The following is a 14301-nucleotide window of genomic DNA, read 5'->3' as shown; positions in this document are numbered from 1 at the left end:
TAGTCAATCAGCAAGCATTTATTAAATGCCTACTGGATGCTAGGCACTGTTGTAGATGGATAGCAAAGTGATACTGTCCCTGCTCTCAAGATGTATTTTGTGCTAAAATATGTGTCCTCAAGCAAAACAAATTCTTGTGTTAGTTATGTCCCAAAATGTCTCTCTTCTGAATATTGTGGTTTTCATTCATCCATCTCTTCAAAAAATAGCTACTCAACATCCTAAAGACAAATAAAAGAAAGGCTTTAATTTATCATTGATTCTCTGGAAACACTGACCAGAGTTCTCAAGTCTTTCAAAGTTTTGTCTTTGCAATGATATATAAATTGTTTTAGTTTTTCTAACTTCACTCTGCTTTCCATTCATATAAGTCTCCTTAGGTCTCTGAGACTATCCCTCATAATTTCTTTATGTCCACACCACCATATACCGTAATTTGTTCAGCTCATTAATCAGTTATGTCATACCCCTTTGTTTCTGGTTTTTTGTTATACCAGAAGGAGTAGCTATAAATATTTTTGTACATATGAGTTCTTTTCCTTTCTTTGGTTTCTTTCTATAAGCCTAGTGGTATCCCTGGGGCAAAAGATATGGTAACCTAAGGTAGTATTCTGTATTTCTTTGAATGGCTGGACCAATTTTTAACTCTCCCCACAGTACATTTGATGTACTAGTATTATTGCAGTCCCTCTGACCTTTGGGGTGTATGTGTGAAAATTAATATTTTGGGAATACTTATTACCAATATTATACCTTTACATTGAGTAACAGGGAAGAGACCACCTATAAGGGCCCTTCTAATTCTAAATCCTATGGTACGAGGGTTTTGTTGAAAGACTACCACCAATATCCTCTTTGCATAACTTCTTAGCAATTTGAAAAAATAAGAAATTAAAATTATTTTTACAATCTCCATTTCATCTTCCCTTTGACTTATAGATTGCATCTCTAGCCATGATAGACCAATGAAGTCAAGGAAAGAAAGGTCCTATATGTAGGAAAATAATCATTACTGTGCTTTTTGTGGCTTTCCATTCATTAGGGATTAGCTAAAGCATATTGTGATGTATGAATTTAAGGGGAATATTACTATACCATAATAAATGATATATTGAAAAGAAATAGGAGAAAGCTTATATTGAACTAATGCAGAGGAGCAGTGTACATATTGACTACAACCATAACCAGAAAAAAATAATAAAATGAAATTAAAATTTTGGTGGGGGGAAACTATTGCCCCTTTTTACTTGTCCTATATAATGTTTGAGAGACTGCTTACTTGCTCCACTGGGTAAAATGAAAGAAATGGAATATCAGGTCTAGCAGAAATGCCCTCAAGACACTTTGTTTTGGATAAGTAGGTATATGAACAATTAGGTATAAGGTGGTTTTTGTTCATTCATCTATTCTACAAAATATTAGCTCAACAACTTTAGGACAAATAAAGTGTACGGTATTCAGATTGAGTGACTCAATGATAGAAAGGGTACAGTAAAGGAATCACGAGCATTTTGACTGAAGGTGTTGGTAAGGACAATTATAATGAGGTTTTTGTTCTTTTGATTGTTTTTATGCTTGGACAAATATGGAGTTTTTGTTACTTGGCTTTGTTGGCATATGCTTTGAATATTGAATTGGCATTGGGACTGAGAGAAGAGCTGCAAAGTTTGCATTATAATATAGGAGTTGTCTTGACAGCAATTTTCTTTTCTTTCTCCAACAGGAATTAAGGAGCCAGAAACAGAAGATTGTTTCAGAAAGGGAGCGACTTCAGGCAGAACTGGATCACTTACGAAAGTGCCTTGCGTTGCCTGCAATGCAGTGGTCTAGGGGTTACTTCAAGGGATATCCCAGGTGACGTTCCCTTGCACTAGGCCGAACATATAGTATAGAAATATTATCTATTTTATTACCTTGAATATTTAATATTTTTCACTGGGAGGTTTGAAGCTTAAAAAAAAAAAAGAAAAAAAGAAAAAGAAATTGAGAATGTGCCATGCATGAAGCAAAGGATTCTGGGATCCAGGAAAAAAAAAACTTAATTTTGACTTCAATGCAATCGAATCACCTTTATAATTCTGCAAGCAACCCATTTAGGAAGCCCATAGCTTTTGTTTTCTTTTCAAGTTGGTTTTGTTCTTTTCCCCCCTTTATTGTTTTGGCTTTTATATATACATATTATATATGTATATGTGACGTATATATATATATATGTATGTATATGATAAAGATGAAGGTTCCATTACCAACACTAAAACCCATTCAGTGTCCCAGGAGTGCCCATCTGCACTTGACTGGATCAAACCAATTCTGTATTCCTTCTGTTGCCATATTAGTTCTAAAGAACTGAATTTCTGCTCTGTGAGGATGGGGTGGGCTTCCATCTGCCCCACAAGTGTATGGCTTTCTTCGGTTGGAGAGGAGATTGGGTGCATTGTAAGTGACAGGATTGTTCATTTCAATTACTCAAGTAATTATCTTCAGAGCATCATGTCCTGGGAGCAAACAAAGCTACAGTACTTGAGACTATCCCTAAGGCTTTCCCACTGGAAATGCACTTATCTAAAAAATAAAATAAATAAACAAACGGAAGGTACCTTTTTATTATGGGACGGGGAGGGGGGTGAATTGTACAGAACTATACACATACACACAGATACACACAGACACACACACACAGGCCCACGACATTGTGTTACTGCAGTGGGTTATGTTTTCATACAAACACAAATTTTGAGAGAAAAAAAAAAGGTGCTTCGGCCTTGTACTGTGTATATATATTAAAAAAAAAAAACAAAGTTTTGTATGTTTTTATTACTTTAATTATTGTTATAAAAAGCCTGCCATTTTTAATATGTGGTTTTGGGGGGGTTTGGGGGTTGGTTTCCTGTTTGGGGTTTTTTGTTTTGGGTTTTTTTTTTTTGTTGTTTTTGTTTTGTTTTTTGTTTTTTTTTGTTTTTTGGTTCTATTTTTGTTTCTTTTGTTTTGGCAAAAAGAAAAAAAAAATCTTGCTTTTAGTGTTTGTACCGCTGCTGGTCAGAACATTAAGATATTGAAGCATTTTAAAGAATTTTTAAAGAGGAAAAGTAAAAGCTTTCCACTGGCGCATATGCTGTCAATTCATTTTCAACTTGTGTTGTACCAGAGAATTCTTTCAAAAGCCATGCATCACTTCTAACCTCCCTCCTTCCCTTTCTCTGTTCTTTCTGTTGTTAGTTTTTGTTTTTTTGTTTTTTTTTTTTTCTCCAGCACTTGGAAAGTAAATTGCAAATATGACCAGCTGCTATTGAGTGAGAAGGGGATAGTCTGTGTTGGGAACAAGATAAAAATTACTTCTGTGTGTTTTGTGGCAGCGCGCATACGCGCATGTGTGTATGTCTGTGTTTTCTTTTCAGAGACCTTTTCAGGAAGTAAATGTTCTGTGATCTAAATCTATGATGTCTTACAGCAATCTGAGCAGGTGCAAAGTAGGAAACTTTAGCGGCTTCACTTAGATGCGGTTTTAAGAGCTTTTAAAGAGCCTAAATGTAGAGGTTCACATAATGTCTGAGCTGAACTCCTCTTTTTTTAATGGATATGGCAAGAGCAGGAGGGGCTAGAAACTGGAGGAATAAAACTGGACAGGAGAGGGGATTCTTCCATCTTGCCTTAGCCTTGCTCTATCTCTGCAGTGTTTTGTTGTGGATGGGGAAATTGTCAGGAAGAGGAAAGAGGGATCCTGTTCCCAAAGACAAGAATGTTTGGGGATAGAGAGCAGAGGAAGACGAAGTAGTCTTATTTGTGATGTTTAAACTTTCTCACGTAGCGAGTGAACAGTTATGTTTCTGTTCTTTGATTGCTAAGGGGTGTCCTGATCTTTTCTCAGTCTAGATACAGCTTTCTAGCAGATGGCATTAACATGGCTTTATCTGTTCCTACACAGTTTATTTTGTATGTTTGCCAGGAATCTTCCAGTTATTAGCAAACTCAGACAAAAAGGGCCGCCAGTATTATCAGCAGTCAACAAGCGCCTTCCTTTCCAGAGATATTACTTGAAGAGATGAGATACCTCCTCCCCTCAAAAGATATTGTGAAATTTGCCATGTACTCTGTAGGTGGAGCTTGGGGGTAAAGGAGCTAATTTGCCAAAGACGAGGGCAAAAGTATCAATGTACTTCCCATGACAAAATCTGCTGTCTAGTTGGAATTTCTGAGGGAGGGGCATTTTCTGCCGCTGAGCCCTTTTCCATAGTCCATGGGAAAACTTGTCTCTTTTTTGATTAATTCTGGGATAGGAATAGTCGAAGGAAACTAGGCAAAGGAAGGTTTACCAGCTCATAGGCCTGTGACATCATGGAAGAGACAGCTCAGGACTTTGAGAAATCGGGCTAGCCTAGAACACACTTAATTAGTCTAGCTGGCCACCAGCTCCAGGCTTTGTCAGCTCTCACCTAGCCATACTGGTGTAACAGCAGGCAAAAGATAGTATGGTTCCAACGGTGTCTGTTGATTGATAGGTGCCATAGGGTTGAGATTATACTACTATTAAGAGAGCTTTGACTATACTTGTTTCTGATTGGCATTTGAGTCTCAGCTTGACCTCTGAGCTTTCTGTGCCCATTTTGTTACGGAGATCTCTGAATATTCTCCTTCCTCCAAAAAAAGAAAAAAAGAAACCCACAGAACAGAAGTGACCAATAGGATATGGAACTATTGAAACAAACACATTCTTGAAATGTGTAGATACCCTAATGGGTTTTTCCCCTTGTCACGTTTAGAATAGCACCAACACAGAAATAATTTATAATTATTTTCATACACTTCTATTCAGAAAAATGTGAGAATGTGGCAGTTCTTAGTGTGTTTTTAATTAGGCTCTGAAAAAAACTGACAAAAACAAAATCTGGAAAGCTTTTTAATTTCTTATTAGGATTGATTGAAAAGCAAGGAAAAAAACCTTTAGGATACAAAATGGTGAAAGTTCGACAAATATTTATCATGATTGGCTCTAGATTTGATGATGCTCTCTTAGTTTCATTATTTATATAGAGATTTTGGGTTTTAGTAACTAGAAGTGGTACATCATTTTTTGCAGAAATAAGACTGCAACCCAGATTCTTTAAGGGTTCAATGATGAAAACTGCTGAATTTTAAGGTTCAGCAGCTATAGATAGATATTTGCACTTCACCCCCAAATTGAAACAAAGCAAAATGCTCCTGAGGCTTCTTCATTCCTTGGACTTACCACCCAATGATTTTCCTTTTGCAAACAGACATTCTGGAAGCAACACATGGCTGGCACAGTTATTGAAGTAAGACACTTAGGGTAGTTCAGTTTCAGAAGAAACAACTGATGTCTATCAGTTGTCTGAGTAAAAACGAGAGTAACTGAGATGTCATATTCAGACACTTTTATATGTTACAAGCGGTGAAATTAATTCTGGATAATCTGAATCAAGGGCTTCAGTTGGACAAATCATTAAGTTGCCATTGCCCTTTTAAGAAAATTAATTTAATTAACCTAGAAACACATGAAGCTATGATTCAAATTCATTTATGAATGAATGGCATTTTAAAAATAGCATTGTATATTCAGTCACTGCCCCACAACTGCCATATTATGAAAAGCTGAATTTCAAAGAGGACCCATTTTTAAAGAAAATCTTGTTAAAAATGCATCCACTCCAAGTTATCTCTGAGTTGCAGGAAGAGATTTCAAGGAGCCGCCACTAGATGGAGATGGTCAACACGCGCCAATTCTAGTACTCTAACTGTATATTAGCCATTTGCAGCAATTCCTATACTCTTTAAAGTAACAAACGCTGTTGATTCCTTTTTTCTTAATCCTTTGGTAGCCTATCCCCAACTTTTTGACCCTGTGCTTTACTCTAAGAATTCTTCATTCTGCCTTGACCCAAAGCCCATGCTGATTGGTTGTGATTTGTATGTACCCTGTGCATAATTCCTAGAGCAGTAAATCAGTACATGGGAGGAGGAAGGGCACCTCAGTCAACAGGGGGGCAGTTTAGATGCTGTGAAATTAAACCTGTTCTAAGTGTACTTGTTTGAATTAATTGTATTGTAATATATTATTTGTTGAATGTAGTAATTAGGTATTTATGAATATATTGCTGTAATTTCTGACAACATCCAAAAAATAAAATCTTCCTAAATCAGTGTTGAGGATGATTTTCTGATTAAAGCGTTGCAAAGGACCAGCTGGGCCTTTCCAAACCATTCAACGGTTCCGCTATGACTCAGACTTGGTTCCTTAGTTTAGAAACTGGCAAAAGAAAAAATGGAAAAGAGGGATTTCTAGCTGACATTCTGGTTCTTGAATAGGTTCCCTTCTACCCCAAAGAGTTTTTAATAACATGGAATGTTATCCTAAAGATGGGAATGAGAGCGAGCTGGAATAAAAGCAAAGAACTTCCTTTGCTCATGATAGATTTCAAAAGGTGATGAGAGATAATAGATTCACCAACCAAGGTATTTTATTAAATGTCCATGAGAAAGCTGCCAGCCAAATAAAGTTAATCACAAAACACACGACTCCACACAACCGTAAAGATGTTGCCAAGTATTGCATTTACATATTTATGTCCTCCACAACGTATTGCATCTAGTTCAATAAACATTTGATGAAACTTAGCCCAGAGTCAAAGGGATGATTAAAATCAGACAGGAAGTCTTAGTTTTAGAGCAAAGAAAAGGGAGAAAAATAGGACTGGGACATGATTCATCTAATGCCTACAAGTAAGATTTGATCTTGAACGCAAAGCATAAATAACATATTCTCATTTTCAAAGTCAACAAGTTTGCCTAATAGATGGGGTAGATGGATATACTTCAGCCATCCTCAGTACTTCAGTCACTGACCACTGGGTGGCAGTGTACAGCCCTTTCAGAGGAATATGCCCCCAAATCGTCATTATTTTCAAAGCTGCTGAATTACTCTTCATTCCAAATCCAACAGACATCTCCAGTTATTCAGATAAATGCTCATGATAGTTTATTTGAGGTTTTTGTCTGGCAGCCTTACTTCAAGAATTTATGAAATGTGCTGCTTCTGGCCACAGGCTTGGGAAGCAACTGGTACAATTAGCTTAGCTACCAATTTTTCTTCCTGAACTCAAAATTGCCTTTGAAACCAACATTTATCAGAGAGGGCAGGTAAGTGGAGAAGTGGGTTCTTCACGAATTCTTTTTAAAGTGTAACGGGATGAATGGCAAGTCTATAAAATCAGTCACACTGGCTAAAGAGGGACCCTGGTCTGTGACCTTTGCCCTACCCATCTGGTCACATTGATTTTTCTGACATGGAAATCTTTGGAGAAATAGGAATGATATGGTCAAACAGCATTTATTAAACACTTTCTGTGTGTTATGTTAAATACTTTGAGTCACCAACAGTACTGTGCATTGTTTCTGTGCACTGCATTGTACTAGGCTCCAGGAAGAAATCATGGAAAGGTGACAGTTCCTGTCCTTGAAGAACTGATTTTCTTGCTTGCTATTCTAGGACATTTCCTCAGATGCAGAACCATTAGTCAGATATTTCCCTCATATTGTAACACTAGTGATTTTGACTAGGAATTTTTGAATATTCATATCACTATTACTTGAAATGGTTAACATTTTTTTTTTTTTAAAACAATGGCTGGCAAACAGCACTTCGAAGTTTGCAAAATGCTTTGAAGGTGTCTCATGATCCTCACAACCTGGGAGCAAGGTGCCATTATGGTCCCCATTTGACCTACGAGATAGGCTTTTGAGAGGTTAGCTGTCTGAACCTTAACCCACCGCAATCGAAAGCCATTCTCTTGATTCCCTATCAGAAGTGGGGACAAATTCTCATCTGTGCTTGATATCTTCAGCTGTGCTTGTTGCAGCTTTGGGTTGAATTCACAGTCCTACTAGCTGACTGCAGAGGCGAAGGAAAAATCACATTCAAGTCCAAACAGAAGATTTTACATATTTATTGGTAAACAACCAAGTGTTGTTTTGTGTGTAACTCAATTTAGCCTTTAAAATGACCTAATAATGAAATGGTTGGTCTAGCTCTTGCATCCACTTTGACACACTAGCCATTTGACTATTATTTGTACTACTAGGCAAAAAAAAAAGTTGAAACCATTCAACAACTTCTGGGGTTGATTCAGTCAGTCAGCCCAAGCAAACTACAACACATTAGCATCAGTAACAATCCAATAAGACTATCCCAGAGTGAGAAACTTGACAATAAAATTGTAAAGATGTTAAGTAAATAAAGCACATAGAATTAAGTTCCAAATCACTTCATTATTGTGCCACTGATAAAAATATACATGAAAAGGAAAATATCCTTCTGTAGCCTTGAAACAACATCACCTAAACCCTGTCCTGACATTCACCTCAGAAGGATAGGGTGGGATAAAGGGAGTGGATGGAATCTGCCAGGGAGAAGAAATTGTTCTTCAACAGGGACATTCCCGCTGGACAAGGGCCCAAAGACCTCTGAAAGTGAGGGGGGCCCGATGATTAATATTCAGTCTTTCACCTATTGCTTCTCTCAAGGAAAAGGAAAGGCCGTCACTGTCCTATCATCTACATGCGGTTCTGAAATTCCGAGATCTCAACTAAAGGAAGTTCACTCCCGAGGCTGGCCCCCTCGCACTGCCTACCCTCAATCTCACAAAGCTCCTTTAAGGGTATACCATTTTCCTAGAAGTCCTGAGACTGAGCACTCTCTGCGGGATGGAGATTTGTGCGAAGTTTATACATATGATTTAGGGCTTCCGTGAGAAATGCTCCTGTAGTGTTGATCTCCATCAAGGTTAGGTTATCCAGCTAAAAGGCAAGGAAAAAAGACAACTCCTTTAGGTAATTGTTCATAAATTTAAGGAATAAAGACAAAAAGTAAGGAAACTACCCTGGCCAAAACCCAAGCACATTCTATTTGCTTAAGTCATACTTGAATGCCATGTCACACCGTAAAATTTCTGTTAATTCAACAAAATCAAAGTATTTGAGGAAAGCAAAAACCGATGAGTTTCATTCAAACTTGGTTACTCTGAAAAGTGATCAAATTTAATGATTTTAAATAGGGACCCAAATGAAGTCTAATTGGTTGCTCACTGATAAGTGTTCCATTCTGTCCCTCCCAATGGTACGGTCCCAGAGTGGCGCGAATGCAAGAGAAATGTCTTGTTCCCCGCACGCACACATATACGTATGTAGGAATATACCTTGGCGTGCGCTTCCTGCTGTTTGACAAAACTGTCTGCAGACACCCGGAGTTTCGCTATGCGAGTGTCCCACATGTCTTTAACCAGGGTCCGGATCTCATCTGCCTTGGGGATGTTATCTGAGGCGCTACAGGAGGCAAAAATGCATCAGAACAGGGACAGAGCCCGCGGTTTCGGCAGACGGGCGGAGGCCGAATGTCCGCCCCCCCCCCCCAGTCTGAGGGACGGGGAGCTGCCCTTGTTTAAAAACTGAGGACCGCTGTCTTAAGCAGTATTAAGACTTAAGAGGAAGATGCTACCTGTGATTCATTTCGTCCTGAATTTTGCACTTTGCACAAATAAGGACAAGCTCAGTGGCCAGGTCTACTTCAGATTACCAATGAAATTCCTTTTTCATTAACGCAACTGTGCAGGGAAAGCTCTTGCTATCGGAATGCCCTCGAGATTTAAAGCAGTTTCTCTGGCTGTCAAGTTCACCTTGAGCAATGTCGGGGTTCCAGGAGTCTGTCCGGGACAGGACAGCAGTGGTAGGATTCGTGCCAGGACTGGCACGGGGGGATGGTCATTGTGACCCCGCCCATTTAACATCCACTTCCTAAAGATGTGCGCCCCGTGGCACACAGAAAACGGGACCCCGACATGGGGAGGGCACCAAGCACCACCGATGTAACACATGCCTACCAACGGAATGAGGATCACGGCATCCCTTTGCTAAGAAAGAAAACCACGTCACGTTGGGGTGGAACGAGCTGTGTTTTCAAGATGTAAAAGGTAAAGAAAGCACAAGGGCGGCTGGGCCAGGAGAAAAAGCGGGGAACCGCCTCTTCTCCCTCCGCAGCCGCCCGCGCCGGAACCCAAAGGCGGCACTCACTGATTTAACAATAACTTGGTGAGCTCCATGTAATAAGGACTAGGCATGGCGGTGAAGGTTTCCTCCTTTCTCTCCTGATCCCGCAGCTCCTCCAATTTTTCTAAAACAGAGTAAAATGTTTTATTTTTAAAATAAAACGAGACTGGCTCTCTCCTGGGCCGGAACTTTTCAGGCCCTTCTCCTGAGAGGCTGACTAAACACACGCCATCAGGCTCCCCAGGACAAATTGCCCAGACCGAGCCAAAGGTAGGCGTTTAACTCTGGGAGAAAAGGCGGAGCTCTCAGACAGACTCCGACAGCCACACTGAAAGGAGGAGGGAAACTGTTCTGTCCGCTAAGACTTGATGGCTCCCACGGGAGGGACAGAGCCCCATTCTCCGAGCGGCGCCCCCACGGCCTCAGCGACCTTACCCACGTCCATCCACTCGGGGGGAACCACTCGGCATTTCTGTCTCTGTTTCAAGTTCATCGCCAGCCACAGGGGGACCTGCACCGGTAACCCGGGATTAAAAGGCCCCAGGTCTCCCTGCCGGAAAACAAGCCACTGTGAGGGAAGAGACCGCGGGGGGAGGCCTCGGAGTCCCGGCGGGGAAGTCCCCAGGCGCCCCGGCCACTGCCCGGACCCGTAGTGGGGGAGGGGAAGAGGTGAGGAGGGACGGAGGAGGATTTCAAGCCCGAGTCGGGGATGGGGTCCTGGGCGTGAGAACCGAGAATGGGACCGGGGGAGGGGCGCAAAGAGCGCACGAGGGTCCTGGGAGGCGGCGGGGCGTGTCGGGGGATCCTGGGTCCGCGGCGGGGGGGGGGGGGAGGCCCCCAGAATCCGATTACCCCGATGAGGTAGATCTTGTCCAGGCTGAAGTTAGGGATGATGGTGACCATCTCCTTCTCGGCCAGGAACTCCACCTCGGCCGAGTCCATGACCCGCTCCCGGACGGCCTTCTCAGGTTCGCCAGTCAGAGCCCCGAGATCCGAGGCTGAGACGGAGCCCGGCACTTCCCGCCACTCCGAAGGCCCCGCCCCCTGAGCGCGAGAAGCCTAACAAGGACCTATCAGGAAAGAGGAAGCGAATCCCGGGGAAGAGACGGCGCACGTCACCTTCTCGGGGATTGGACGAGCTCGCGCCCCGCGGCGTTTCCGGGTCTGCGTCCTGCGCTCCTCGGGTCTCCGGGTGCTGGGTGTCCCGGGTGGGGGAGGCGCTTTCCTGGAGAGCGGCTGGGGGGCAGCCCGAGACCCCCATTACTTCTAGATCCGCATCTCCCGTACAGTGAACGAGGGAGCAGAAGCAAAGAAACCTGTAGCCAGGGTCGCGAGCCTAGTTCGAATCTTGCTTCCCTGAAGCCTTTCATTCCCCCACGCTGACTTCTCCTCAGGAGCCCCAAATACCCCAAACTCCCAAGTCTGGAAGGTTGGGGTCTGGCCTCCGCATTTGTCCCAACTCCATGTGGAGAGCGAGCGTTCGGTTCAACAGTGATACCCAAGCAACAAAACCTCATCGGGGCCCTACTGGGCATGACGTCAATCGGAATGGTGCATTGTGGGAATCGGGAAGATCTGGGTTCAAATGCAGCGGCATGACCCTGACTAAACCATATCCTATGTCTAAGCTTCAGTTTCCTTCCCTATTAAACGAAGACACGAACAGGATTGAATGTAGTATGGAGGTAACAAATGATTACACGCAAGATCGCATCAACTAGTGACGGGAAAAAAGAAAGAGGGATGAAAAGCGTGTGTGCGCCCCACATGTTGTTATTTGTGTGTCCTCAAGGCCAGGGAGGGGAAGCCCGAGGCGGCCTGACTCCTCCCAATGTGGCGAGACCGAAATCTAGCGGCCCTTACGTAATTAAAGACTTGATTTCTGTATTTTTCACAGAAAGTAACACGGCTGGAGACTGAAAATGCAGGGAGCAGCCAAATTTGAGTCAATGGGGGGCAACTGAATAGAACACTTTACCTTTTTTTTTTTTTTTTTTTCTTCGAGGCTGGGGCTAAGTGACTTGCCCAGGGTCACACAGCCAGGAAGTGTCTGAGGTCAGGGCTGGTGCTCTATCCACTGCGCCCCCTAGCTGCCCCTGAATAGAACACTTCTAACGTAGATAGAGACTAGACCAGTGACTTCATTGTTATAGGGAATTCCTGGTTCTCAGAGTACAGTTTCAGAGAATTGCTGGGAATAGTGGGCGCTAGAATCGGCTCCAGTGACTGGGAAGTGCTCAGTGTGAGGATCTACATTTTTTGAAATTGACAAAGGTTATCAATGGGGGCCGACTCATTCTGATTGTCTAGACCGGAGAAAGTGACGGACAAAACATTAACGGTGCAAATTGAACTTAAAAGCGTCATAAATATTTACTGGCATCCCCCTCCCCCAAAGAAGAGCAGTGACCTGGCTGTAGCTTAGCTTAAAATGTGGTGCATAATAGGTGCTTAATGCTTATTGATTGACCTTCCTGGGATGACAAACCCCTGGTCTTTCTGGTTCCAGAGCTTTAGAAATCCCTAACGCATTCTGTCTTTCAACATAAGTAAAAACTCCAGGAATTATTAGCAGGTAGGGAAATTTAGGAAAAAGCCCCAGCCTTCAGGAAGCTCACAATCTAGTTGTAATCTAAATGAACAAATCAGAGAAAAAGAGTGCAAGAGGCTCACCTAGGCCAGAGAAGGCATTATATTTTCTTCTCTCTCTCTCTTTTTTTGTTTTTGCATTTTTTTTTTTTACAATTCTGAACTTTAGAAGTAAAACAAACATTTTCATAACAAAATAGGATAGAAGAACAGAGGATTTCGCCTGAAGTTGCAGTTCCGTTATGTTATTCCTTTCAAGTATACAACAAAGTTATGATGTAACTTTCTTCCCCACCCCCAAAGATGGCTACCATTAGACATAAATATGTACGTGTGCGTGCATGCACGCACATAGGTATGTATACACACAGTGTCTATAGTGTGTTTACATGTGTGTAAACATACCCGCACATGCATGCGTGTAAGTATCAGTTCCTTCTCTGGATGCAGACAGCATCGTCCTTCCTAGGCTCTTTGGAGTTAATTTGAGTATTTAAAATAGTCAGCATTATACTTTCTTGAAAAAAGATCTCTTACTGTTCTCCCAAATCCAGATCCTATCTGCTCACTGATGCCAGCAATTCTTTTTATATGGGGGAAAGTCTTTTATTCTACTGAGTAAATTTGGACTTCAAACCTCAAACACTATGGATCCACTAAGGAGACACTAACTCTCCTGGCTCTTGCCTGCCATGGTTCCCCTCCGCCATTCTGAGTATTGACCTCCTCATCTTCCTTTAATTCCCAAATAAAATCTCACCTTCTGCGGGAAGATTTTCCCAGTTCTCTTAGTTCCAGTGCCTTACCTCCCTTAACTATTTCCTATTTATCTTCTATAAAACTTGCTTTTATTTACTTGTTTGCAAATTGTGTCTCCCCCATTAAAAGATAAACCTTTTAGGGTCAGGGACTGACTTTTGCCTTTTTTTTTTTTTTAATCTCCAGGGTTTAGCACAATGTCTGGCATATAGGAGGTTTTAAATAAATGAATTGACGGATTGATAGGGGAAAGGTCATAGCCATCGACATCAGGGAGTTAACCAGTTGATCAGACAGCGGTAAGCAAATGGGGAGGAGAGGAAGACAGAGACAGAGACAAAGAGGGAGGGAGGAAGGGTGACAGAGATAGAGACAGAGAAAGACAGAGATAGAAGGAGGAAGGGGAAGAGGGAGGGAGACAGACAAAGAGACAGAGAGAGACAGAGAGACAAAGAGACAGAGAGACAGAGACAGAGAGAGAGAAGGAGGGAAGGAGTGAGAGAATTTGAAGAAATAGCCGGACTTTGGGTTGTTGAGGTGGTATAAGAAGAATCAGCTGGAAGATGGAAATGATGCCCAAAGGGAAGACTGGGGGTCTGAAGACAAATCCCACAAGATTGCAAAGGCTTCTCACTCCTACCCCCTTCCCAATTTAGAAACTCCTCCAGGCATCTGATGGCAGCTTCTGCCAAGTTGCCCAGACTTTTGATTGATGGATGGGTGGGTGTCTCCTTGATTGACAGAGATTTATGTTCCAAAGTACACAGCTTAGAATTGGGGGAAAGACGAGAAGAGCACTTTGTGATTATACTTCATGGACCCAGTCTTAGTATCTTGAGGTAGAAGAGACCTCAGAGATCATCCAGAACAAAAACCAAATCCTGGTCAGAGAAACAGCTT

At 42.0% G+C, this 14301-nt stretch overlaps 2 protein-coding genes across 7 annotated transcripts in view; one reads left to right on the top strand and one right to left on the bottom strand.

The window, feature by feature from the left end:
• GSE1 (Gse1 coiled-coil protein) overlaps nt 1-6159 on the top strand; it is a 771132-nt gene extending 764973 nt beyond the window's left edge. For all 6 annotated transcript variants that reach the window (XM_074286303.1, XM_074286301.1, XM_074286302.1 and 3 more), the window contains one exon: nt 1724-6159. In XM_074286303.1, coding sequence (XP_074142404.1) covers nt 1724-1858 — 135 coding nt within the window. In that variant the 3' untranslated portion in view covers nt 1859-6159. The remainder of the gene's footprint in view (nt 1-1723) is intronic.
• A 1783-nt stretch (nt 6160-7942) lies between these two features.
• On the bottom strand, nt 7943-11498 carry GINS2 (GINS complex subunit 2). The gene is made up of 5 exons (XM_074286306.1): nt 10906-11498; nt 10489-10603; nt 10078-10177; nt 9207-9333; nt 7943-8808 (listed from the first exon to the last, which is right to left on the bottom strand). The coding sequence occupies exons 1-5, from the start codon at nt 10993-10995 to the stop codon at nt 8683-8685; spliced, it is 558 nt and encodes a 185-aa protein (XP_074142407.1). The 5' UTR covers nt 10996-11498; the 3' UTR covers nt 7943-8682.
• Nucleotides 11499-14301: the final 2803 nt, after the last annotated feature.

Source organism: Sminthopsis crassicaudata, chromosome 2, assembly GCF_048593235.1.
Source record: "Sminthopsis crassicaudata isolate SCR6 chromosome 2, ASM4859323v1, whole genome shotgun sequence".
In the NCBI taxonomy this organism is placed as follows: Eukaryota; Metazoa; Chordata; class Mammalia; order Dasyuromorphia; family Dasyuridae; genus Sminthopsis; species Sminthopsis crassicaudata.
This window is presented reverse-complemented; position numbering and strand designations above follow the sequence as displayed.

What these genes read in the sequence shown, in the direction of transcription:
- GINS2 (XM_074286306.1), bottom strand. Translation starts at nt 10,995, where the DNA reads ATGGACTCGGCCGAGGTGGAGTTCCTGGCCGAGAAGGAGATGGTCACC. An exon ending in ACAAGATCTACCTCATCGGG is followed by an intron (nt 10,604 to 10,905) that starts GTAATCGGATTC and finishes GTTTTCCGGCAG; the next exon opens with GGAGACCTGGGGCCTTTTAA. An exon ending in AGCAGGAAGCGCACGCCAAG is followed by an intron (nt 8,809 to 9,206) that starts GTATATTCCTAC and finishes CTTGCCTTTTAG; the next exon opens with CTGGATAACCTAACCTTGAT.